Source organism: Ornithodoros turicata, chromosome 2 (assembly GCF_037126465.1).
Source record: "Ornithodoros turicata isolate Travis chromosome 2, ASM3712646v1, whole genome shotgun sequence".
Lineage (NCBI taxonomy): Eukaryota > Metazoa > Arthropoda > Arachnida > Ixodida > Argasidae > Ornithodoros > Ornithodoros turicata.
The window spans coordinates 146,420,484-146,446,918 of record NC_088202.1 but is presented as its reverse complement, the minus strand read 5'-3'; the positions used below and the strand labels follow the sequence as shown (position 1 = coordinate 146,446,918).

Genomic DNA, 26,435 nt, shown 5'->3' with positions numbered 1-26,435 from the left:
AGAGGGTAAATTGTAGTTGCAATAAGACTATGTAAAACAGGAGATACAGATCAAGACAAATGGAGGCATCAGCATTCAGGAATGGTACTGATCCACTGAGTTTTTTTTTTTTTTTTTTGCTTATCCACCAAGGTCTACAGTGACTGCTACGAAGGAGATTATTTGCACAATACTTTTTAATGGTTCTTATTTGAGGAGATTTGCAGCTGCTAGAATCCTGTGCAGGCGCTCCTCGTTGCTAAACAAGTTTGCCTTTGTTGCCGAAATGGCCTCTGTTTGTTCAGCTATCCTTTGGTCTAGTTCCTCCAGGTTCTGTTTCAGCGGCTCCACAATGGATTCTGTTCGACTGAAAATGAGATGAAATTGAAAGTCTCTTCCTAACTACTGCGTCCGCAACTGTGTACGTTGTATCTTGTACAAAACATCATGAACAGGTACCTTGAAATTCAACATGCCACGAAATATTAGGGACTCCGGTTTTGGTTAGCGAACAGCTACCTTGAAATTCAACATGCCACGAAATATTAGGGACTCCGGTTTTGGTTAGCGAACAACATGGATTGTGCATTTTGGAATGGAAAAATCCAGCAAGACACACACACGCGTTGAAGCAAGGATATTTCCCCGGACATGGAGAAGATGGAGGAAGGATATTCCTCCTCCAAAGCATGGGTCTAATGTCTGACAACAAACTAAAAGGAGCTAACTGCTTAAAGTAGCACAGAAGTCATTTTTAACACCCAGTTTTCTTCCTATAAAACTGTTAAGTAGCCCAGTAAGATGCACCATGCGAAGTAATTTACACCACAGAGTCATAATTATCGCAGAAATTGAATTTAAAATACGCCGCAAAAAGCGACCGTGCGCAACGGTGGTGAAGAGCAGTACCAGCCTGTGATCTGCCTGGAACCTCGCGCTGACGCTATAAGGAGAACGCTCGCTGATTGGCCTAGAGAAATGTTGTCTGCTACTCCGCTGTCGTCTGCTACTCGGCTGTTCGGGGTTCCGATAAAGCCTTTCTCCTTGCTCGGTAATGCTTCGGCCGCTCCTTCTATCCCCAATTCTCCGGGAAAACTGGCAAAACAGGTTTACGGCGGCAAAGAGACAAGGCGCTGACCCCCACTGACCGGCAAACCAGAACGAGTCTCCTTATGCCGTCATCGGTGACGTGCCATCATACCTCCTCATCCTTGTTATAGCTGGAGTGGCGAGTTAAGGGTGAAGGCGCGGAGCTATGTTTATGGGAGTTTTTTTCTGGGAAACAAATTGCACACATCAAAATCTTTCTGTCTTAATCTGAAATTTTTTTGGATGGCCCTCTGTACTCCTTTAAAGGGACGGTCACGTCCAGAAACCGTTCTATGAAACAGATATCACCATGTTTTGCATTGGCCGACAACTATTTTTCTAATTCTTTTGTCCGAAAGTGATTAGATGTTAAATAAACCAATTACGGAGATTAACGCTCCTTCCGCAGCCGCGGAGGCTGCGGCGACAATGTGAAAGGGCCTCGCTCGGAGGAGAAAGGCGCCATCCAGAGTGTCCAGACACCAGCACCGCATTCCTTTTCTCAAGGTCGTGCTCTGATTGTGGTGGTGGTGGTGTAGGAAATGACGCTTTTGCCTTTTCCAGCTGGCGTGGCAGAGTGGTCAGCGCGCTGGCCATGCCACATCGCGACCGGGAGGTACACGGGTTCGAATCCTGGTGTTGGGTCTGAGAATTTTCCTGGGTTTTCCTCAGGAGCTGTGAGACATATGTCGGCACAGTTCCCTTAGAAGTCTGCCCAGGATGTTCGTTCCCCCAGAGTGTTAGTCGTGACGTTGCCCACCTCTGTGAGGCCGACAACTGCGTGAGCTCTTTTCATTACCACCACCTTTTCCAAGAGAAGGAATTCGCGTGAAACTTTCGATACCGTGGTGAGTGGCCAACGAAGACGTATAGTAATGGCACCATAGTTTCGAAATCGATTGGAACGGAAGCGACCGTCCTTTTAAAAACTTCGACCTTTCCTCCTGCCGACTGTGCGGCAAAGTAACAGAAACCCCACGCCACATCCTGAGTGTAATGCATTACACAAACTAACACACCGCGGAATGGCGAAGCAATAGAATATGCGGAAGACATTTTGGCACGATTCTGCGCATTACCAAATCGAAACCGGATGTAAAGCTACACGATGGTGCAGGCGAGCGCAGCGCGGCGTTTGATGAAAAGCTGAACAACGATAGACCTCTACCAGAGAAACGTCGTCATGACGTTGGTAGACAGACTGAAACCGAAACAAATCGGAAGGGCAGGGCTGGGTTCCACGAACGGGCAGGTGTTCCCTGCCTCCTAATGAAAGAAAAGCAGGACCGAAGGTCCCTTTTCAGGGACCATCGTAATCCACTCGAGATCCTGGCTTTTGTGCGCGACTTTGTTCGCCACTATAGCTTCGTACGTAGTTCAACTCTACCAAATTGGTGGCGCTGTCGAACACTATGACGTCATTTGTTTACAAACAGGGAGAGGTCTATTGATGCCGTATCTGTGATGCCACTTGAATGCCTGTCCTGCATTAAAAGGCACTATGTATAATATACTGTACTGCGTACGTTTACTGCTACATGGGTTGTGAAACCATTTTCAAACTTCCGAAGAAATAACGTTGTAGATATTGATTTGTGTGCACTAAATATGTACATCAAAGCGCTATGTTCCTGCGACCCCGCGCTACGAAGCTGTCGCACTCCGAAGGTCACTCGCTGGGCGATCTCCTCCGTTGCTCTCAACTCATCGCCTCCTCTCCCGTTTTTGGAGTGACGTTATATCGTGGAGAAAGGAAATGCGTTCTTCTCCGTTTCCATGACGACGTAGGCCGTGTTGTAAAGAAGGAGCCGGCAACCGCAGAACCGCCTTCGGTACGGTGATCTTCGGGTACCTCGAGCGAGCGTGCACGGAAAAAACGTCACTTCCCGTTTGTCTGCCATCGTGTCCGTGCACTGTGCGGCGCCACCATCGACGGTGGCTCAAAAAAAGTCGTAGTTTTCAAAACCCAACAGCAAAAAAAAAAAAAAAGAAAAAAGAAAACGTTCAAATGAGCAATATATGGGACTTTGCGTGTCGAATCAATGAACTACAGCATATAAAATGAAGCCATACGATGGGTGAGTTACATGTGGTAGCAAGAATCCTCAGAGACTGGGAGGTACCCGGGTTCGAATCCCGGTGCCAGCTGTGCTGTCTGGGGTTTTTCCTGGGTTTTCCTCAGACGCTCTCAGACATATGTCGGCACAGTTCCCTTAGAAGTCGGCCCAGGACGCACATTCCCCCAGGGCGTGAGTCGTGACGTTGCCCACATACGTGAGGCCGACAACGGCAAGCCCTATCACCACCACCACCACCACCACCACCACCACCACCACAGAGAGTAAAAAGAAGGCCCACGTCTCAAATGCACCGTTTAGCTTTTTTCTTTCTTTTTTTTTTTTGCATAAGAAGATTCCAAGCTTTACTTTACTCTCCCTAATCTATAACTATATCCGTTTGCATAAAAAAAACGCCTGCCCTGCCCCGTCCCAACGTTACCTCTGTTCCGCAAGGTATGCCTTGAGGCACCGGGTGTGCTCCTCTCTCCACGACCGCAGTTCCGTTTGCATGGACTCCAGATCCTCCGACATGAGGTCCAGGAGACGTCCCAGGGGCAGGGCGCTACGGCTGACGCTCTGGATGTGTCGACGAAGGTTCTCCATGGCACTGCGCTCACGGGTCTGCTGTCTGTTCAAAGGCTTCTCCTGCACGATACGCGAACAATGGAGCGTGGTACTACATACAGGGTGTCCCAGAAAACGTGTCATTGAATTATAATAAAAAAACTACACCACCTGTGGTCATGCGGTCAATGGCATTTGTTCTTACTGGGTTTTTGCCACTTCCTCATGTGAATGTCGTGTAACGAAAGCTTAATTATGTAAATTTTTGCGAGCTTAAGTCGGAAATTTGCCTAGTAAAGGTCACTTTTTTACCCCACCAATGTGAAGAGCGTGTCTAATTTAGGCAAATTAATGATAATTGACAGGGATACTCAGGAGCTATCCCGTCGGAAAAAATAGCCGAACATCATGCTCTACGGAGGTCGCACAGAATAGCGCACGATGAATTTTTCAGCGCAATCTTTGTCAGTCCGACGAAAGGAGGTTAAAAACCCAGCCCTCCCGGACATCGCAGAAAGAGATAACGCAGGCACGGCTTATCACGTCCGACTTTCGCCGGGATAATGCTTTCCCTCTCCCAATTTTAGGAACTGTTACTTTTTCTACTATCACTCTGTGGGCTGGCTTCGGAACCTCCTTTCGTCGCACTGAGAGCGATTGCGCTCAAAAAGTCATCGCGCGTTATGGTCCGGTGCCCCGAAAAGCATGATATTCGGCTATTTTTTCCGATGGGATAGCTCGTGAATATCACTGTCAATTATCATGAATTTGAGTGAATTCGGCACGCTCTTCATATTGGTGGGGTAAAAAAGTGACCTTTACTTAGCAAATTTCCGAGTTCAGTTCGCAAATATTTACATAATTAAACTTGGAGTACATGACATTCACGTCAGGAGGTGGCAAAAACCTAATAAGAACAAATGCTGTTGACCGCATGATTCTAGGTGGCGTAGTTTTTTTATTATAATTCAATGACACGTTTTCTGGGACACCCTGTATGCGATGCATACAATCCACGTGTATGGTACAGGTTGGGACGAAGGTTTACGGAACACGCGAGCGACGTACTATGCTTCTTCCGTGCGACACCCTTTGCGGCTGAAGGAAAGCGGATGAGTTCACTTTTTCGGAAGGGTGGAAAGGTGTACTGTTAGCGAAACACAGACGTAGTTCTCGTGTCGCTCGGGTGCGCCTGGGACACGACCTGGGAAGTGGAAGCTACCGCTGTGTGTCGCTAACAGCGCACCCTTCCACCCCTCCGAAATAGTGAACTCACCCGCTTCCGCCATCCGCTAGGGTGTAGCACCGAAGAAAAAGTACGCCGCTAGCAAGTTCTGTAATTACTGGGGTTTTTCCTGGGTTTTCCTCGGACGCTTTCAGACATATGTCGGCACAGTTCCCTTAGAAGTCGGCCCAGGACGCACATTCCCCCAGGGCGTCAGTCATGACGTTGCCCACATACGTGAGGCCGACAACGGCAAGCCCTATCGCCAGGCTCCAACAGCTCCCCATAGAGCCCATAGTTTGAGATAATTCACACAACACTGGGCACACGACCAATGAAATTGCGACGTGGTGGATATTATGCACAACCAGTCGGCCAATCAGGAGCCTCCATGTCTGGCTGGCTTTTCGGTCGGTCCTGGCTACCATCGACTTCTACTGGATTTCAGGATTGCCGCCGTTACTCGGTATTCAAAATAACTAAAGCGATTTTGGGGTAAAATAAAGATTTATTTGATACAAAGCACTAATTCAAAGATCTGATACATGGGTGCACTGTGCGTACAAAGCCCACTGCGTTGCTGACACACTGGGACAAAGTTCGAAGCAGAACGAACACACCGTTCAACTCCTAATACCGAGCCAGTCTCACGAGTGCGTACCATTTCATGATGAGCATCTTCTTTCGCTGCCTGCGGTGCATCCATTATAGCGAAGCGAAAAGCGCTTGTGTGGCACGTAATCCTCTCTTTGTTGACAGTCCTCGAAGTCCAACGGCGCTCGAACTTGTTCTTCACGCTCCAACTCATGAAGCATTCCGGTACCGCAGTTGACAAATTGTTCGTGGGATAACAGTTGTGTCCAGAAACAGCACAACACAACACGCGTAGACTCACAAGGACGAAGTAATAAACCCGCGAACATATTTCTGCAAACTGTTCTGTCGATTGAGACCACCGAACACAGGAGGACGACATGCCGCCCATGCTATTTCGAAACTATGCTGAAACGGCCGAGACGCTGTACGCACATGCGCGCTACAAAATGCGAGTTCAAAACGTTCTCGACCAATCGGAGCGCGCGCACAGTCTAGGCCAATGGGCTTGCAACATGGTGTATGGGCGCAGTGGTACATACTCTACAGCCGCGTCCGGGGGTACCTGAGGAGGACTGCTATCGCCATCACCACCACCACCGTAATTACATAACTGCCAACTCTCCCGATTCATCCGGGAGACTCCCGGATTCGGACCGGTTTGTACGATTGTACGGCCGAGAAGCAAATCTCCCGGAAAATGCAGTTTCCCTTTCTATATCTCAAAGGCCCGCTTTTTCACTGGGCACACAGACGAAAACGTCAATCCAATACCAGCCCAATTGCCATCGGCATTGCTGCCGCTTCCCGGAGCCTCTGTGTTTCCTGAGTTCAGGGGTTCTGGTCATGGTTCTAGTTCTAGCACTTCTAGTTTCCGTGCATTTCCTCCATGCTTTCGGGCGACAAAAGGTGCCTTTGCACTAGCTGTTTCGACCTTGCGTACCTCGCAAAGAGAACAGAGACATAGTTTTGTGTCCTCACGTTCTTTTGAGAAAGTGTCATAGCCTTGTCACAGCTTGACACCCAGATAGTTTCTTGGAGAGGGCAAAGTCTGTTGCTGCAAAACTTGTGCCCGATGAGCCTGCTGGGGTCAAGTGTGCTCCTGTTACATATGCAAGTAAGAGCCACCCAACAACGGCTTTCTCCTAACCCCCCCCCCCCCCCCCCCCCGCTCTTGAAATCTAATTTGGATGTTCCCGAGTTGGCAGGTATGCGTAAACTTTTGTCCCAACCTGTACACGCAATATATTACGCTAGTACGCTGTCTTTTTTTTTCTTTTTTTTTTTGCGCGCGGGAGGGGGGGGGGGGGAGCGAGCAAAATATCGCGGCCAATGAGTCTTGCTTGGCGTATCTGATAGCGGCGTCGTTGTTGAATTTACCGATCACGAACAAGCTTCGCTGCAGCAGAAGGCTCGATCAAAGAACCTCGTCATCACGATAGAATCACTAGGCCCTTCATTCCGCGTGGCATTTATTGTGCTCACGCTGAAGCATTGGCTTGGCTTCAGAACCATTTGAAGAAACGGTAGCCACTTTAGTCTGGGTTCGATTGAGGAGCAGGAAATATAATTTCGGTACAGAATGGTTTTTGGCCCTGCTGTGCAGCACTGCGTGCAGTTCTTTCAAGTTCTTGGTGGCGTCGTCTATAGTGTTACATTTTGTCGTTGCGGAAATAAGAGATGAATCGTGGTGGTTCATAATCCGAGCGCTGCCTACGCATAGTTTGATCCTCTCTAGCAGCGTGAGTGGCAAAGTCACATAAACAACGAGAAATTATATAGCCCAGACATGCCACAAACTCGTTTGATTTCACATGACAAAGATGAACGATTTTTAAAAAAACTAATACCCGGGCATCATGTGGCATATGAACGCTTACCTGTTGTGATATGGAAGGAGATTGATGACTGCCATGTTCCAATTCTTTTTTGGTCTCTAGAAGTTGTCGGACTAGACTTCCTGCATAGTACCGAGAACATGTAAGAAACACCTTATAATATACACTGGATGGCATGTTTCCAATCACTGGCTGTTCGTGATCATGTGACACCTGATTTATTATTACTATTATTATTATTATTTTTTACACAACAGGCATCACCTATCGTTGATGCGTAGCTCTGAAACAATGCGAGCATTTGCGACATTTTAAAGCGAATATGAAATTCGCCGAGCACCCCATCGCTTTTTTTTTTTTCACAAAACGTTTCTTCGTGTCGAGCAACCCTTACAGCCCATAAAAAAATATAAAAACCTGACAAAAAATGCCCCTTTCTTTAACCACACGCGGTTGAAATCTCCTGCGGGCTCCTCCTCCGTGGACCAGCCTCCTCTCCTTTTTTGATTGCTACACGAGTGGTCCTGTGGGACTCCTTCGGGGTTGCACACGGCTCGAAGAAAGTGATTGGCGTAACGCGCGGTAATCGGTGACGTCGCCGTTGACGTAATCGTGCACAATGGTGACAATGCCAAGTTTCTGCGCACGGCACACCTGATGCCCCCACCTCGTGGCGCATCGCCCAGGTGGAACATCTTCGCATAACTTGGCTACTTTGTTTAAACGATCTGCTTGCCGAACGGAATTCTTCAAAAGTTTTTAGGTTAGACTCAAAAGGATGAAAAAAAAAAAATAAAAAAAAAACGGCATTTAATAGTTCCCTTAACGTTCTAGCTAGGACTAGAATACCTTATTTCGACGCCTATAACTCGACAGTGGACACCATGTACAGATGGACTTCGCATGTAGGTCGCAGCATTTTGTATAGCGTCGTCAGATGGACGTTGTTGTATGTGGTATGCTACGGAGCGCCCGTGAACCCTCCGAATAACAGATGACGAATACGAATCTGTTATTCGACGAGCGAGTTTTTATTCCAATCTGGCTAGTAATCTAATCTGGTGACGCGCGTACATGGGGTATACAGGGTGGTCCACCAACCATGATAGAAATCCATAGTAAAAAAAAAAAAAAAAAAACATAGGCCCCGGAGAGACATGAGGTCAAGGGATTTTTTTTTCTGCCAATAACTTTTGCCCCATATTGGTAACATTTTTATATTTCAATTGACGGAAAGTTAATTCCTGAATTGAACCCCGAAATTTCCCAAGGCAACCTAACGTTTTCTTTGCGGAAATTGGTTCCCCGCGGTGATTTTACTCAGTATAGCATATAATCCCACTCGTAATGCAATGGAAATTGCCGAAACAAATTCGCCGAAAATCCTTGGAAATGAGCCCTTGGCTCCTCCTCTTTTTTGACGGCTCGTGGTTTGAGCGCAAAGCTGCGAAGAAAGCAGGTTACATTGACACGCCAATATTGAGGCTTAGTAAGAGAACTGGTAGCGTAGCATAGCGTTCCTTGATGGTAACTGAATGGTGGTGAGTTCCCTATTCGAAATTTGTTCCTGGGGGTTACACCGGAGCCTGAGGTCTTAAGGTATATTTTGGGACGTTTGGGGGTAACCTTAGGTCCTGCGGTTACCCCAGGACGTAGGGTTACCAAAAAAACGTCCCATAATTAAGACCACAGGCTGTGAGGTTACCCCAGGAACAAATTTTGAGTCCTCATACAGCACTATCGTGCATTTGCAGTGTGCTGGGGGTCTTATGAGCAGTTCCTCAGATTATTTGCGAGCCACCCCGCGACCTTTGTCATTCCCCCTAGAATTATTTGTTGAGGTGACGCCTAGTAAGACTCCGAGGGTTGTTAGGGTAAAAGTCCTGGGAAAACCACATAACATTTTAGGGTAACCACGTGGTTTCTGATGGTGGTCCCCAGGACGTCTTGGGGTTATCGCAGAGAGTCTTGGGGTTCATCAGCAGAACCTCAGGATTTCTGGAGTGACCTCACACCTTTTTTCAATAGGGATTCAAATCCTACCAGCAGCTGCGGTTTTTCTCTTGGATTTTCAGCAGACTTTCCCTTGAAACCGGTCCCCATACCACCACCTATCTTCCTCCCTCCCTCTCCTACGTGCTCTCATACCTATGCACCGCTAGCACTCACAATGGCTTCGATGTTGCTAACGGGGAATAATAAAAATTCCCTAAATTCCAGGGGATAAAAAATTAAACCTGTCCTTCCCGTAAAGTGGTCCGACAGGTCACACCACGGAGGTACACGCCTTGATACGCTTGTGCACAAAGTGTAGCGACTATCTCTGCGAACGAGATAGTCTCTAGCTACAAATAGTCTCAGAGATAGTCTCAGCTGCTCACCTTGTTCCGTGCCATCGTTGTCCGCTTCTGCTTCGTGTTTGCTCTGCTAAGAAAAACGATCGATTGAAAACGTGCGCCTGCTTTAGGTTAGGTTAGGTTAGGTTAGGTTCAGGTTAGGTAGGTACTTTAGGTTTAGGTTACACTTATAGCCAAATTGACAAATTAACAAAGGAGCTACAGTTATAGCTAATCCTTTTCTTTTCGAAAGGTAACTAGCTATAACTGCAGTTATCGAGTCCAAGTGTAATTGCCTTATTAAGTAATTGTTTCAAAAAACAAAGGCCGTGTGAAATCAACTTTCAGAAACTTGTCCCAACGCAAGTACCTCACACTCTTGTTACATTTAAATGGTAATAATTTTTTCCGAGTCATTGCAAGCAAGCTTCCATCGCTTCAGTCAAAACGCATATCCCTTCCCGCACTAAAAAGTCGTTCTTGGATAACTATACTGTTACTAATAAAGGGTGCGTTTTCTAGGCTATTGGGGTGCATCCATAACGATTAGGATACATCACTCACGATAATTAGATCTGGTGGTTGGGCGACTACAAAGGACTCCTCCTCTTCTTCCTTATCCTCCGTCTCCTTGTTATCTAAGATAAGGTTTTCTACCGGCTTCGCTGTTGGAGTCCTGCAAAGGAAGTATATATTGCGTGGCACATGTCGAACGATATCTTATCTCATAGTCTTGAGCGCTTAGTCCTTTTCGTAATGATACTTCAGAATATCTTTGTCTTGTTGAACTTTCGGTCTATTTTTGTTAAAAATAAAAAGATAAAAACTCTACAAAAAGAGCGAAGTAGTACCGCAAGCTTCCCCGTAGTGCTCGACAGCATTGCAGGCAAAGCACGCTTTACAGGGAGATCTATCGTTAATGCAGAAAAGTGAATTTTGGGTGAAATGAAATGCGCCGTGCAAATTTAGAAAAATGGGCCATCTTACGTGTAAATCTACTGCCAATAATTATTAGAAAAAAAAAATTGACATAGCACACTTAAGCTTACGCACAGCGCAAACGCGCACCGTTGACTTAACGATTTATATCGTCGATAATCCTATCAGCAGTGGTGTCAATTTGAGAGTTTTATTTTCGGTAGTTTCAGTATCGAAGGCTTCGAGATTGTTTCACCTGCGCCACGCAAAGCTTCTGCTAAGCCTAACGCGCACTAAACTCTTACCTGGCGGGAGCGTCTTCTTCCGCCGGTGTTTCTCGCTTGCGAATTCTCGGTGCAGCGGGACGGGAACTTCGGGGACGAGATGTCCGTAGGGTTGATCTGACGGTTTTTTGAGGTGACAAAAGATGCAGACGTTGTTTATTAGGACGGGAAAAGTTGGTGAAGAATAACAACAACAACAACGTTTCATATTGTTGATGAGTAGGGTGGACAGTTTTGAAAGTTATCGAGCAATTTAGAGTAGATATACGAACGCGCCCACGAGAGCTCAGCGTTACCTCGTTGGCGGTCGCTCTGAATCCAAGTCATCGCCGTTCATTTGAAGAGTTATATCTGGCACCGCATTCACAGTCTCATCTTCTGAAAAAATAAAAAAAATAAATAAAGACAACGGGTACACCTCCTCAAATACACATTCACCCCGAAAGCACGTTTCGTAGTGAATTTGTACGTGGCTTATTGAAAGGGGAGGTGGATACTATTTAGTCCTTCTTCGTCACTACCATAGGACATTTCGTACTCCACTACGTCCGGAAAGAAAGCGTACTTTTCCATCAGCTATAATAGCGCGCCTTCTTTGAACGCAAGCAGAAACTCCTCGCTAGCTCGCAGACGCCAAGCAACATTGTATATCAATGCTCCGAAGTACACTGTTCTACAATACAACAACAAAATGACCGAGCATTTTTTTAGCCGTCCTTCCCGTCGGATCCAACTTTAACGGTTTCGGCAAATCGTGTCGACGTACCCGGAAGAAGCGATGTTGGCGGTCGACCAATCATGGGCCTCACTGTGCTCTGTGGTCTTGCTGTCACTTCTTTCTGAGAAAGATAGAAGGAAGAAGAGGTATATTGTATCGAGATGCAGAGGTAAAAATACCTCAGTGATTTTCAAACGTTTGTCAACGGAAGAAAACACATTGGCACATTATTGTAGATCAATATTTCCATATTCAATGGCATAATTAAGCACTTTTATCTCCGCGCTCTCCAACTTTACCGCGCAAAGTGGGAAGAGAATTGAGGGGGAGAAGGGTTGCGAAAGAAAAGTACACTGGGATGCTCGCCAATTTACCTTCACTGTCGAGATCTAATTTTCCTCGCGTAATCGACGCACCTTCTCTATATCTTTTGTGTACGCGAGCAAGTAGCGTATCGCGAGTTTTACGCTGTCAACTCGAGTCCATGCATCGAGTGTGACTCAGAAGTCGAACACACGCGCTCTTTGCGATTTGAAGGTCGCGGGTTTGAATGCAACTGTGCACGCCAGCAATTCTTTATTAGCACAAATTGCGCAGGTACGTTTAATTACTCCGCGCTCTTAGATATTAACCCACTCCGGAGAATACTAGGAGACTTTAATACGCTTAAACACCTATATACGCCCTAGGACTTAGGCGGGCCTGCTGTAGTGTACAAACAGAAAAACAAACAAACAGTTAAAATCGTTGTTCTGGTAACAGCGTGGGGGTATGCGTATTGTTATGCGTTTTCTTTCGTTTTGCCATTGTTTTGTTTTAATTTTGCTATTTAATATTGCTTTGCTGTGTGCCATTCAACTGATTGTCGCTGCACTGTACGGGTCCCGGGACAGTGGTTTACCCAGAATCCCAAGCATGGAGGGGTGTGGGAAAAAATTGGGGGGGGGGTCACTATTATAGTTATGTCATTACAGCTTAACATATATCATTACTGACATATGTCTAAAGCTCATCGCTAGGGCACCCCATATAGGGAGTACACAGGGAAAAAAGTTAGGGGGGTGTCACTGAACATTTGGGGGTTGTTAGGGGGGTGTAGAGGGGGGTCTGGATAAATCACTGGTCCGCGGCCTTCGCCAAGCTACATTGGTAGCTTTTTGCTCCGGCTCCACCACATTGTGGAAACAATAAATAAATAAATAAATATACGATTGAACTAACTGATATTAATAAATCACTCAATTCAGTGTTGCGCGTTCACTTTCTCATTGTCTTATTAAGTTAATTTGAGGATGGTCGCATACTATATATATGCCCTACTTTACCACATCAGCAGAAACGACGTCATGTCCATCGGGCATTGATGACGTATGCTCTTGTGGGTCCTGGTTGGCTTCTGCTTCTTTAGCTTTCACCTTGCGTGAACTCGTTCGTGGTCGAGAACTTTGTGCTGTGGGTGCTCTCCCCTGCGTCATAGACTCTTCCGCGTGACGTTGGTCTGCCACGTGACCAGCTTCCTCTGCGTCGTGTCCGTTTGACGTTGTGGCTTGGTCGTCGGCTACGGCTTGGCTAGACCGCTTGGATCTGGACTTGGCGGATGCTTCCTTAGTCGTGTCGTTCGTCCTAGCAGACTTCACCTTTTCCTTGTCTGACGACTTTTCGGTCGCTGCTTCGCCGTTCGTTAGGCCCTTGGGTTCGGTCGTCTTGCTGCTCGACTCTTTCTTGGGTGTCTTCTGTTTGACAGAAAGTGAAACGCCTGATTTTTAAAAAACTACGTTAAATTTCATTTAATTTGATACGCTTTGTATGTTTTACGCATACTTTTTGTAGATCTGGATTCGTTCTGAAGGTAGTATACGATAGAGTCACTAAATAAGCTTCGCTTCAGAGTATCGACACTCATGTCTCCAAGGGAGAGCAGGAGCGCCATCTTGTTTCCGCACCATACCGGTATAATCCGTGCATAGGTGGGGAGTAACGCGTTACAAAGTAGTGCGTTACCGGTAACGCGTTACATTCGAGTAGTGAAATATGGTAACGCATTACATTTGGGAGAAAAGTAATGAGTAACGTAACGTCATTACATTTTTAACAACTAACGCGTAACGGCGTTATGCGTTACTGCGTGTTCGGGAACTTGAAAGCTTGAGCGAGGACCGTGCCTGCAGAATTCGGGAAAATCCCCGATTTTTTCTATTCATCTTCAACAATGACAAGAAGGTCACATCGACACCCACGAAGAATGCATAAGAAGGGTTGTTGACCTACCCTGGTTGAGGTGCCACCTTTGTTTACCACCTCTGTTTTTCACGCCCTCTGGTATTTTTCGGACGAATGGGGCAAAAGCGGCAGAAAAATAGCCTCTACCCTCTGAACACGTAACAAAGTACCAAGTAATTGGCTGCTTGGATTTGTACTGTATGAGATAAAAGGTCACCGTCTCTATCAACCTTGACAAGGATCACTCACTGGTCATTAGGCGTCCTCTCAGCCCAACGGGCGAAGCTCACCGATGAAAATTTTGAACATCAACTACTTCTGCGTTGCAATAAATCGTACATGTAAGTTGTGTTCATGCGTGACCCTTGTTTGTGCCCAACATTGCTTGTATTGATTTGCGGAATGCACTTATGTGACTCAACCAAAAATGGTACATATTATAAGGACAACTGGTGAAGTAATGCAAAAGTAACGGCATTACTTATCAGAAGTAACGGCGTTAGTAACGCGTTACCTACTGCCGCAACAGTAACGAATAACGTAACGCGTTACTTTTCGAAAAAGTAGTGAGTAACGGTAGTGCACTACAAAATAAAAGTAACTTCCCCACCTATGAATCCGTGTATTGTCAACCAGAGCGTCCCGACGATGTCACGGTGAGCTCGAGGTCATCAACTCCTGCTTGCAAACGAAAGGAACATTTCACCCGCGCACGATAGATGGCGTCGTGCTCAGTGCGCCTGCGCGTGGGTATAGCGTGGCGCGGAAACAAGATGGCGCATGCTCGCTCTTGGAACTCAGTGTCGATACTCTGAAGCGTAGCTTATTTAGTGACTCTAGTTATACGGCTATGATGTTGGATACTTTGCTTCTGTGCATGCCTTCTTTCTGATTGCACAAAATTTACCTTGACTTGCGCTGAGCCTACATTTTCGTGCTAATTTATACCTCGCTTCGTGCATGCTTTGTTGCTGATAGCACATAATTTATTCTTACTTGAACTTTTTCGTAATAGTGTATACCTTGCTTCGTACAGTGAACCCTCGGTATTATGACTATGGTCGTTCCCGAAAATTTTGGTCATAATGCGGAATCGTCATATTAACGGGGGGATTTGCAGAAGTTTCACTGCATTGTTCCCCAGGAGTGTGGTCGTAAGGCGCGTATGTCAGATTATCAAGGGTCATATTAACGAGAGTTCACTGTATTTCGTTGAATCCATTGTTAGATCTGACTCGTTCATTCTATGCAGCTTGTTTAGTACTATTTGAATCGAATAACTGGAATAAATACAGTGAACCCTCGTTATTATGACCATGGTCGTTCCCGAAAATTTTGGTCATAATGCGGTATTGTCATATTACCAGGGGATTTGCAGAGGTTTCACTGCATTGTTCCCCAGGAGTGTGCTCGTAAGGCGCGTGTGTCAGATTATCAAGGGTCATATTAACGAGAGTTCACTGTATTTCGTTGAATCCATTGTTAGATCTGACTCGTTCATTCTATGCAGCTTGTTTAGTACTATTTGAATCGAATAACTGGAATAAATACAGTGAACCCTCGTTATTATGACCATGGTCGTTCCCGAAAATTTTGGTCATAATGCGGAATTGTCATATTAACAGGGGGATTTGCAGAGGTTTCACTGCATTGTTCCCCAGGAGTGTGGTCGTAAGGCGCGTATGTCAGATTATCGGGGGTCATATTAACGGGTACGTTCACTGTACATGTTTTATTTCTGATGGCGCATAATTTACCCTTACTTGGGCTCAACCTACCATTTTCGTAGCAGTGCTTACATTGACTTTGTGCGTACTTTCCTCCTGATGGCACAAAATTCACACCGACTGTTGTGAGCCTATACGTCATCGTACTAGTACATACTTTGCTTGTGTGCGTGCTTTGTTCAAAATGTTCGCTTTTTTTTTCTCCTAATATATGTTTTACCTTTTTCCCGAGAATGGATGTTTCGCATTCGGATATTCTTCCATCCTCCTTCGAGTGCAAATTTTGCTGACGTGTGATTCATCCCATATTCTTCCAGAAAATACGACATTTCGAATCCATGATGAACCGATATTTACAAACGCCTCAATGTGCGTGGGAGTGGAACGACCGATACTTGGCACTTGGTGAAGCCGTCATAAACGCGTGATATCGCTTAACGTGCATCGGATAATTTTATGTTCGATAGCGCTTCGAGCTTTCTCTCTCTCTATATAGAACGCGCTTAGGAAGGAATACAGTGAACCCCCGTTATTATAAGGATGATCGTTCCCGAAAATTTTGGTCATAATGCGGAATTGTCATATTAACGGGGGATTTCCAGAGGCTTCACTGCATTGTTCCCAGGAGTGTGGTCGTAAAGCGTGTATGTCAGATTATCGGGGGTCATACTAACGAGGGTTCACTGTACTTACCTCTTTCTTCTTGCTCGAATCCTTCTTCTCGCTTTTACTGGCAACACTGGGCCTTTCGCCCGCAAGAATCCTCTTCACTGCCTCTGTGGAGTCCATCTGTGCATTCACAAGGGCGTCGGGACACTCAAAAAAGGTAAATACATCGCACTCACATTCTACGCTAAACATTGTATACGATGTTGTTCAATATCCGGCAAAAAAACACCATCGAACCCGAGCCCTGTGATGTGCAGGATTACTTCGCATACCGGCAATTGATGGACAGGTCGTGATCACCGTCGATTTGTCGTTGTCATGTTTTCATGAATACGACTATGTCGTGTCATCATGTATATTATCATGCTATCGGTCACGTGATCATATAAGTTTATCACCATATATTTCCTATGTATGTCTGCGTTGCAAATCGGTCCCTTTTTTTTAATGGAGTAGGGTCCTGCATTTGGAATGGGGTCCCAACCTTCTTGGAATGGGGTAGGGTCCTGCACCCAACGCAGGGAAACATCCCACATCATCATCATTCATTCATTCATTCATTCATCTATGTTGTTTTTGTTGTTGTTGTTGTTGTACAAGTCTGCTCAATGAGTAGCGTGTTTGCCTACTGATCACAAGGTTCCACGAATTAATTCGTAATTCGTAAAGTCACGAATTATCTACATATGTAGTGATTAGGCTCCATTTAGACCGGCCAACTCTTACGACTAACAGTCCGTGGCCGACTTGCGCCCGTTTGCATACAGAACCCTCGTTAATATGACCATGGTCGTTCCCGAAAATTTTGGTCATAATGCGGAATTGTCATATTAACGGGCGGGATTTGTACAGGTTTCACTGCATTGTTCCCCAGGAGTATGGTCGTAAAGCGCGTGTGTCACATTATCGGGGGTCATATTAACGAGGGTTCACTACATATGTAGTGATTAGGCTCCATTTAGACCGGCCAACTCTTATGACTAACAGTCCGTGGCCGACTTGCGCCCGTTTGCATACAGAACCCTCGTTAATATGACCCCCGATAATATGACGTAGTACTCGCATTATGACCGTTTTTCTTGGGAACCGTTCCGCCGCCATGTAAATCCATCTCGTTAGTATGACAATCCCCTTATCCGACTATGACTGGGATTTTTGTCACAAGTAGGGTCAAACACAGGTATTATATTCTCGTTATTATGACCAGGTCACATGACCCGCAGAGTAGCCCCGAGGGAGAGGCTACACACATACCTCAGGCAGAGGGTGACACGTGTTGAAGTAGGACGCCCAGTAAGACCCAGTAAGAACAAATGTCATTGACCGCATGACTCTAGGTGGTGCAGTTCTTTTTTATATTACAGTGTACCCTCGTTAATATGACCCCCGATAATGTGACACACGCGCTTTACGACCATACTCCTGGGGAACAATGCAGTGAAACCTGTACAAATCCCGCCCGTTAATATGACAATTCCGCATTATGACCAAAATTTTCGGGAACGACCATGGTCATAATACAGTGAACCCTCGTTATTATGACCATGGTCGTTCCCGAAAATTTTGGTCATAATGCGGAATTGTCATATTAACGAGGGGGACTTGCAGTGGTTTCACTGCATTGTTCCTCAGGAGTATGGTCGTAAAGCGCGTGTGTCACATTATCGGGGGTCATATTAACCAGGGTTCACTGTATAATTGAATGACACGTTTTTCTGGGACACCCTGTATTGTGCCCTGCGTGCCGAAAGCTCAGCGCACAACGGTGTGTCTAAGCAACTTGAATATTCTTGTGAATCGAGCCTTCCTATACGTTTGATCACACGTGCTGTGAGCGAAGTAGAGAGACATTGTGAATGTTCACCTTTTTGGCTGCTGCCTTGGCGAGCAGTTGAAGGAATTCGTTGGTTTTCTCTGGTTCATGACCGGCTACGATCTTCGATGGCCTCGTGGAGAGAGGGCTGCCCGTAACCATCACTAGGGGAGAGAAATTGACACGCCTATTAAATGGGATACACCACCTTGGGGTGCGTGTCGCTCGGGTTTCACATGAGCAGTGTCACAAACTCGTAGTCTTTTTGTGCGCCTACACTCTAAGAAAAAAAAAAGAGTACTTTTACTCCTTTTTGGGGACTAAATGCATTGCCACAAAAAAAATAGTCCCTTTCGGGAGTAAATGCACGGGAGTAAATGAATGTCACAGAGTGGAGACTGCATTTCACGCGCTGTTGTAAGAGTCTCAAGTACATAATTCGTGCGCATGCATAAAAATACTTTGAAGCAAACCGTCAGCCGTGATATATCGAGTGATATAAAATCTTGCGCCATACATGGGGAACAATTTGCGAAGAAAGATGCGCTAACTGTTTCTTACTCTGTGTGGCTGGAAAATTGCTACTTCGTCTGAGTTATACAGCCTTATGTCGTTCAAATTGACTAAGGGCACATATTTACGCATTCGGGAGACCATTCGCGAAGTTCAGTGACAATTTGCAGTCCTGGGGAGTAAATGTCGGGTTAGGGGACTAAAATGGGGAGTAATTGCAGACTAGGGAAGTTGAAGAGGTTGCAGTTACTCTCCCCGTTTTACTCCTTTTTTCCTTAGAGTGTACCCGCTACCAAAACTAAGTAACGGAATTCCGCCACCCGCTACACCACTCAAAAGTAGCGCAATACTAGCGTACTAATTTGACAATAGAATTTTTGAAAAAAAGCAACGTGATACTGCTACGCAACCTACAAAAAGTAACGTAAATACTCTGTCGATACTTTTCCTCTATACATTACCTTTCGCTCTCAAGCATTTCGTTGCCGAATGCATCTAAAACCGTGTGGTGCGTTAAATTTCGATGATCTCTCGGTGCAGTATATAAAGACAAAAAAATCTGATTATTTGATGTTCTCGAACTTGAGGTGATGCGCATTTAAGACAGTGTACTGCATATAACGCGCATGTGCATTTAATGTATGAGTGCAATAATTTTCTGAACAAAATATTTCGAAGGCAGTAAGACTGTTCGTCTGCAGCATTATTATTTATTTATTACAGGAAACCTTACAGCGCCACGGTGCGGCATTACGTAGGGGACAGAGGACAAGTGTACGGAGTTGGGGTAGTTGGTAACTTGACGTATTGTTGAATGCAATGCATGAATGTTGAATGAATGTTGAAGCAGTCGTGGCATCAACTTTGTGTCTCCCCTGTGTTGTCTTTTGCTGCATTCAACAATATGGGAGGGACTACACCATACAACTCATTAGAACAAAAAATAAAAAATAAAACATGCACAGTACTGTGCATGCTTGATAAGAGTATGCATAATGTAAAACCCCGAGACTAGGGAACACGAAAGGACAGACACAACACAAGGCGAAATTTTTTAGACTTCGTGTTGTGTCTGTTCTTTCGTGTTCCCTATAGTCTCGAGGTTTTACATTATGCATCATCTTCACCAGCTCGCTTGCTTCCTAGCCATTTTTCTTTTCATTGTCAATAAGACTAGACAGATTCAAATATCACTAGGAATACACGGATGACAGCCAGTTAGTAAGTATGGCGCTAGACCTCAAGAGAACAAGGTCCGGAGGAAGGCTATTCCACACGCGGATAGTTCGGACAAAAAAAGAAAAAAAAAGAAAGAAAGAAAAAGGAATCTTTGAAGGGGCACCGAGGTGAAAACGATATGGCTCAACTTTGCATTCGTGATCAAGGCGATCAGAAATAAAAACAGGAGCCAAAAGGTACTCGGTTCTAGGGGTTCCATTTAACGCATAAAAAACGTAATAAAACTATCTCGAACTATAGCCTGCGACCAATGTTTTGCTAAGGGAACCCATCCCAGCAACGATTTTAATGAGACAGAGCGGACATGCGGTGAATGTGGTTGTTCATAACAAATCTTGCAGCCCGCCTCTGAACTGATTCTAATTTAATTATGCCGTAAACCTTATCTCAGCGGGATTACAGACAGCACTTGAGTATTCTAAAATTGGCCGAATATAAGACAGATAGACGATCTCCCTAATGGGTCTGTTGGGGCACACTCGAAATTTTTTTTAAATTGAAAATTATTCCGTTTAATATGTTCGTGAATCCGAACCGCGAGCTTTTCCGCTTGGCTACTAAAATAGAATAGATAAAAATAGAAAAAATAAAAATAAAAATGGCGTGGTAGTCGCTTGGCTAATCTCGACGCATCGATCATCTTTCCCTGCCGTCAAGTGACGAAGGCGGTGACGACGACGACGACGACGACATCGGATTGCCGTTGTTGGCCTCAGTGTTGTAGGCAGCACCACGACTGTAGCCAGGATGAGATGAGATGGTGTGATACCAGAGACAGTGGCGTAGCCAGAGGAGGAGGAGTGTTCGGGGGTTGAAACCCCCCAGAAAACCGTAACTTCGGTAGTGCATTTGGGAGAGTGCAAACTAGGGTTAAATCCTCTCCCCCATGTTTTTTTTTAATTTTTAATTCCGTGTTATAGCGCCGCGAAGCTACTACGACTATGAGCGGCATACAGACGTGGACAGGTTGAGAGAGGACAACAGGAAGGTGTGGGAAACAGGGGGGGAGTTAGTATGCGTCCTGGGCCGACTTCAGGGGGAACTGTGCCAACGTTCGTCTGGAGATACCTTCCCGAAATCGTCACCGTTTTCAAATATGACTCCTACGTTTCCCGGCTGCGGTTATAAGCGCGAAGCTTGTTCGCATGAACGCTGCGGTGCACCCCATCGTGGAGTTCCACCTCGTAAGTGTATACGGACGAAGGCGCTTCACAATATCGTTGCCGACCGTATCCACTTTTTCCAGAGCTTACTAGCCATAGTTCGGTTTCAAGCCTTGATCACCTTCAACAAGCTGCTTATATACAGGGTGTGTGCAGAAAAACATGACCCGCATTTTTACATGTAACTCGTTGTCTACTTAGCCGAAGAACTTCCGGTGGCGCACGACGGCGTATTTATGCGTGCGAAAGCTACAAAAAAATCCTGGAAGCCATACTCAGTGTAAAAAAATAAACAGAGCGCGAAAACATGGGCTTCCATGCATTAGAATAGGGCGGTCATGACAGTGCATGGTAGTGCATTTCGGTCTCACGAGAGTTATGTGCAGGCACCGCTAGGGGTACTGCCGATGAGCATCCATGTGGGACATCGTTTCGATTTATGCACCGATAGCTCTCCTAGCGGTACTTGAACACAACTCTCCTACGTGCACCGTGTTGCCCTTTCACATACACACTGTTGTCCACCATGTTGCCCTATTCTGATGCACGGAAGCCGACGTTTTCGTTGTTCCGTTTATTTTTGAAGCTGGGTATGGCTTCCACAATTTTTCTACAGATTTCGCACGCATAAATACGCCGTCGTGCGCCACCGGAAGTTCCTCGGCTAAGTAGACAACGAGTTACATGTAAAAATGCGGGTCATGTTTTTCTACACACACCCTGTACTTGGTCCTGAGGTTGTATATAGTGTCTTGCGTACGTTTCTTGCCACCAGGGGCCATTGCGTTGTCGAAGACATTTGCCAATGGACCTTTTTCACATACGCGTCGTATCCTAGCGGCTGTCCAACGAACCATGCTCGGCGCGCGTCAAAACAAATCCACGTCGATAGCACAAAGGACCAAAAGAGGTCCGGATTGGGGCCGACAAGGTCGCGCCATTCGAGTGGTCTCCCCACTGGTCTCCACTTCTGTCGTTGCCATAGTGCGCCATCTAGTAAAGACGGAGATAACCCTCTCCGCCGCCTTAAGGTCATACGCATGCGCACGGGCCATTGCGAAAAAGATCCATTTTCACCGCAACCATTTCAAGTATTCCTCTGCCAACTTCCACAACGTATCCGAAACTGTTAACATTTTTTTCACGAGTGGACAATGACTGTGTGCACCGCTCGGACGTTTTCAGTATGGTGTAAATGGTATAGTAGTTGTTTACATCGCCTTGAACCAGCGGCAGAATATGAGCTCTAAAGCAAAGACAGATATAATGCTCACATAGAAAACTGGTACATCTGTGAACACCGGGTCATGTCACAGTATGCCGCGAAGTTGGTGAAATTACACTGACACTGACATGCTGATTGCTGAAGAGTAACTTTTTAGTAATTTCTCTGGTGTCCAGTGCAACGAGCACGTGGCGTACAGAATCACTTTGGCGATGGTCTATTGCAAACTCTAGAAGGCTAATCAATCTGCATCGATCAGATCTTTCATTTTAACCTACTACGTGTCGACGCTGCTAAACACCAAAGGTTGCTGCTGCAATGGTAAGAGCATTTCTTTGTTGCTTCTGGCATTACCATCAAGCATATATGGTGCACTTGTTTGGTAAATCTCGATGTACTTACTGAGAGCGTCAATAGCCTTCTGTAGAAATGCAACTTTTCCCTCTTTGTCCTAAAAGTACAACAAGTATAAGATCGTTACAGACACATTGATACAGGCTTAATTGGGTGTTGGACATTTCCTGGCTTTGTGAGTAAAAGGCTATTATAAAACAACCGTTGGCGCGCAGGTGCTCGACAATTGCTTACGTCAGTGGTTGCCAAACTTCGCCCCCCCCCCGCGCGGCTTACAAAAATGTAGACGACCTTGTCGCCCCCCCCCCCCCCCCTCGTCGCGATGCCGGACGTCTTCCGATCTCATCGCTACACTCTTAAAAAAAGGGGTGTACTTTAAGACCTTTTTTTGACACACATATAACACCCTTTTGGAGAGTACAATTACGCTCAAAAGGGTGTCTCCTCACTCCCTCAAGGGAGTATAGCATAACACCCTTCTCCCTACTGGAGAGTAATATTACTCCCCGGCAGGGAGAAGGAAGGTGTTGTGCTACTCCCTTGAGGGAGTGAGGAGACACCCTTTTGAGCGTAATTCTACTCTCCAAAAGGGTGGTATATATGTGGCAAAAAAAGGTCTTAAAGTACACCTTTTTTTTTAAGAGTGTAGAAGGTTAGTTAAACCGATACAATGGCGTTTTATTGGCATTCAGAATGAGTTCTCTGGGCCAAAATATCTTGCACAACGGAAGGAGCGCACGGCCATGAAAGCCTAGCTACTTCTCCCTAGTGGCTGGAGTGAGCATGTTTTTTGGAGTATATTCTCTCGAAACGAGGACGGTGTTTGACACCGCAACCCTCAATCCAGGCTCGATCTTGAGCTATGACCCTGGTGTTCTCTGTTTTGAGTGTCCCCACAGCGAAGCTCACATTAGGTACGTTGTCGCAAATAGAAGCAATATTTTTTTTTCATGCCTTTTGTCGTTCAATAGCGGGTATTCGGTGGCCAAACCTGCCAAAAAATTCCGGAAGTGGTATTATCGCGGAAACCTCAACCTCAAACTTCAATCTGAACTCAGGTCCATGAACTGCTCTTCGTCTGCTGTATACTAAAGCCCCCGGGAAGAGAAATCGTGCCAAATGGATTCAGTCATTGTCTCTTGAACTGCATGGCTCTACTTGAAGTACTTCTCAAACTGATGCTTGAGAGCCGAGATATGTCCTGTAATGGACCTGTTGCTCTTGGCCAGGTGGCGCGAGTGAGCAGCAACGTCAGCGCCTCAAATTATGCAACACGCGGTAGTTTAGCAGACGACGCGGCACTTTCAAATACACGGTCTCGAGTTGTTCGTACTTTTCAAGAAGCACCGCTTTTTCTGTGGATTGCCTACAGGTTTTTTGTAGCTTTCCTTAGCACCATACCGTTGGAAACACCACGCAAAACCCGCTGATGAAGCTACCCATACTGTTGGGATCCATGGCCGTTTGGGCCCGAAATGGCGCTGTGAAAACTTCACTGCAACAGCACTGTACAACCGAGGACTTCAGGTGTTCGTTAATAGATGGAGGGTTGGTACATAATCCTTCACTGCAGCGAACAAGGGACGAGGACAAACACGTCTCCCGTGTTCGTCTTCGTCCCTTGTTCGCTGCAGTGAGAGCCTCCAGCCGTGAAGGCGGGGCGTTGGTGTATGCCGCGATAGACGCAGACGCTGTGGCTTTTAAAGGGAGTCAGTGTTGTTCACACGACATAGATTTTATACCTCGTGTACAGGTTGGGACAAAAGTTTACGGAACACGCGAGCGGCGTACTTTTTCTTCGGTGCGACACCCTAGCGGCTGCAGGAAGCGGGCGAGTTCACTGTTTCGGAGGGGTGGAAGGGTACGCTGTTAGCGACACACAGCGGTAGCTTCCACTTCCCAAACAACCAGGCGATACCGGAACTACCGCTGTGTCTCTGGCATCGCACGCTTGCACCCCTCCGAAGCAGTGAACTCACCCGCTTCCGCCAGCCGCTAGGGTGTCGTACCGACGAAAAAATACGCCGCTCGCGTGTTCCATAAACTTTTGTCCCAACCTGTACAAGCGAAATCAGGCATGAAAACGGGTCTGTGTGACGCATGGAAAGCGTCGTGTATACCCCGAATGCAAGTGCATTTATGAGAAACCGTCGAATCTGTTTCCAGCACGGTACCCCTGGTAACAGTGACTTATCCAGACCCCCCGTACAACCCCCGTACAACTCCCCAAATGTTCAGTGACACCCCCCCCCCTAACTTTTTCACCTGTGTACTCCCTACAGGGGATGCCCTGGCGATTTCAGCTTAAGACACGTGTCAGTAATGATATGTTAAGCAGTACTATCGTAACTATAATAATGCCGCCCCCCCCCCCCCCAATTTTTTTCAACACCACTCCGTGCTTGGAATTCTGGATAAACCAATGCCTGGTAACTCAGAACAGCGGGCATGGTGTGGCATTTTAACTTATTTGTGGGCTGCTTCGTGACCCCCCTCGAAACATGTCGCCCCCCCCCCCCCCCCCACCTGGGAGTCGTGACCACAGTTTGGGAACCACTGACGTCATCATTGCAACAGTACGTTGCAGACATAAAGTCGCAACATAACTTTTGGCTGACGAAATTGGTAAGCTGTTGTCCGGCCTGTTATCCGAGATTTTTTAAAACAAGTTTGGGCTTACAGATAGAGAGGCTGATTAGTGCAATATATTTTTTAGGAGCCAGAAAATAGGATAGTAAATTGGAGGTAGCATCCCTTGATGTATCGTAGACATTAAAAATAGTAAAATTTTTATTTGACAGAAAACCACTGTGCCCCTTCATGCATTAGAGGCCTGTTCTTTTCAAACATGAGTTTACCTTGATGTTTTCTGAGTTGAGTTCGTCGGCTGTGTAGAGGCCGTCCAGGAACTTTGTAGTTTTGATAACCTGTTTTTGGACGGTATCATACAATTGTCAATAACGGCGGTCCAATCAAGGTGGTTGAATCGCAGTCACGATAAGGACACCGGAGATAAAAGTAAAATATCTTAAAATTCGTATAGTCAAGCATCGATTTATGAACGGCTAACGTTCCTTGAAAAATCGTTCATAAATTCAAAAGACGAAAGATAAGAGATAATAAGAAGATAGATAAGAGCGAAATATAAAATATAAGAGGGGGGCACAGTTCATAAAGCGAAGGGATTCATAAATAGAGGGTTGACCGTAAATGACATTCAGATATGCACACATGCACACACAAACTTACAGGACATGAAAAAGTTTTACTTTTTCAACACTGCATACATAACTTACTACAGTTCCGACGTATATTTCAAACTCTAATTCTTCTGTTTTGGGTGGGCTGCACGCAAAGTAAGTCGTAAAGTGAGCGAAATCAATAAATCAGATAAAAAAGAAGTACATGCATGCTACATCATGTCATGTTTTCACATGTCATGTCATCCATCCTGAATGCCGTCGGGCTAGGTTTTGAGACACAAATCAAACCGCAAAGACAGTCCTGTTCAACCTGTTCAATGTGTCGCCGCGGAGACTAATTGTCAAGCCACGTATTTCTTGATTATATAGGTCAGGGGGTGCTTACATTATGTATGACGTCATGCAGGAACCGAAACGGTGGTTTCTTCAGTAGTTTGTCATGAAGAGGAGGCTTCTTTATGACTGATCCCAGCAGATCTTGTGTTTTCTTGATCACTTTGGAGCTAATTTCGTCTGCCATGGTGTATTAGGTTGTGAACACAGTTGTTAGTCGATACGTGGAACCACCACGCCAGCGCTTCGTCCTATTCCCCAACATAACGGAATGCGCCGTATCGATGGGATAAATTCAGTTTTGGTTTCGTCGCCATGACAACGCAATCGTCAGCTGTAATCAGTTGCTTCAAGCACTATTATGCAATTTA

The 26,435-nt window shown here is 45.9% G+C and overlaps 1 protein-coding gene across 2 annotated transcripts; it reads right to left on the bottom strand.

Annotated features, from left to right (window-relative positions):
* Nucleotides 1-164: 164 nt before the first annotated feature.
* LOC135386328 (TRAF3-interacting protein 1-like) lies at nucleotides 165-26,335 on the bottom strand. 2 transcript variants are annotated; one of them, XM_064616170.1, is made up of 14 exons: nucleotides 26,117-26,335; nucleotides 25,387-25,455; nucleotides 22,577-22,625; nucleotides 18,086-18,198; nucleotides 16,246-16,341; nucleotides 12,931-13,338; nucleotides 11,654-11,726; nucleotides 11,184-11,265; nucleotides 10,909-11,004; nucleotides 10,250-10,361; nucleotides 9,731-9,773; nucleotides 7,392-7,471; nucleotides 3,568-3,773; nucleotides 165-346 (listed from the first exon to the last, which is right to left on the bottom strand). In XM_064616170.1, the coding sequence occupies exons 1-14, from the start codon at nucleotides 26,249-26,251 to the stop codon at nucleotides 187-189; spliced, it is 1,722 nt and encodes a 573-aa protein (XP_064472240.1). In that variant the 5' UTR covers nucleotides 26,252-26,335; the 3' UTR covers nucleotides 165-186. The 2 variants fall into 2 exon arrangements, with proteins under 2 accessions (XP_064472240.1, XP_064472241.1); XM_064616171.1 differs by having other exon boundaries at nucleotides 11,184-11,262.
* Nucleotides 26,336-26,435: the final 100 nt, after the last annotated feature.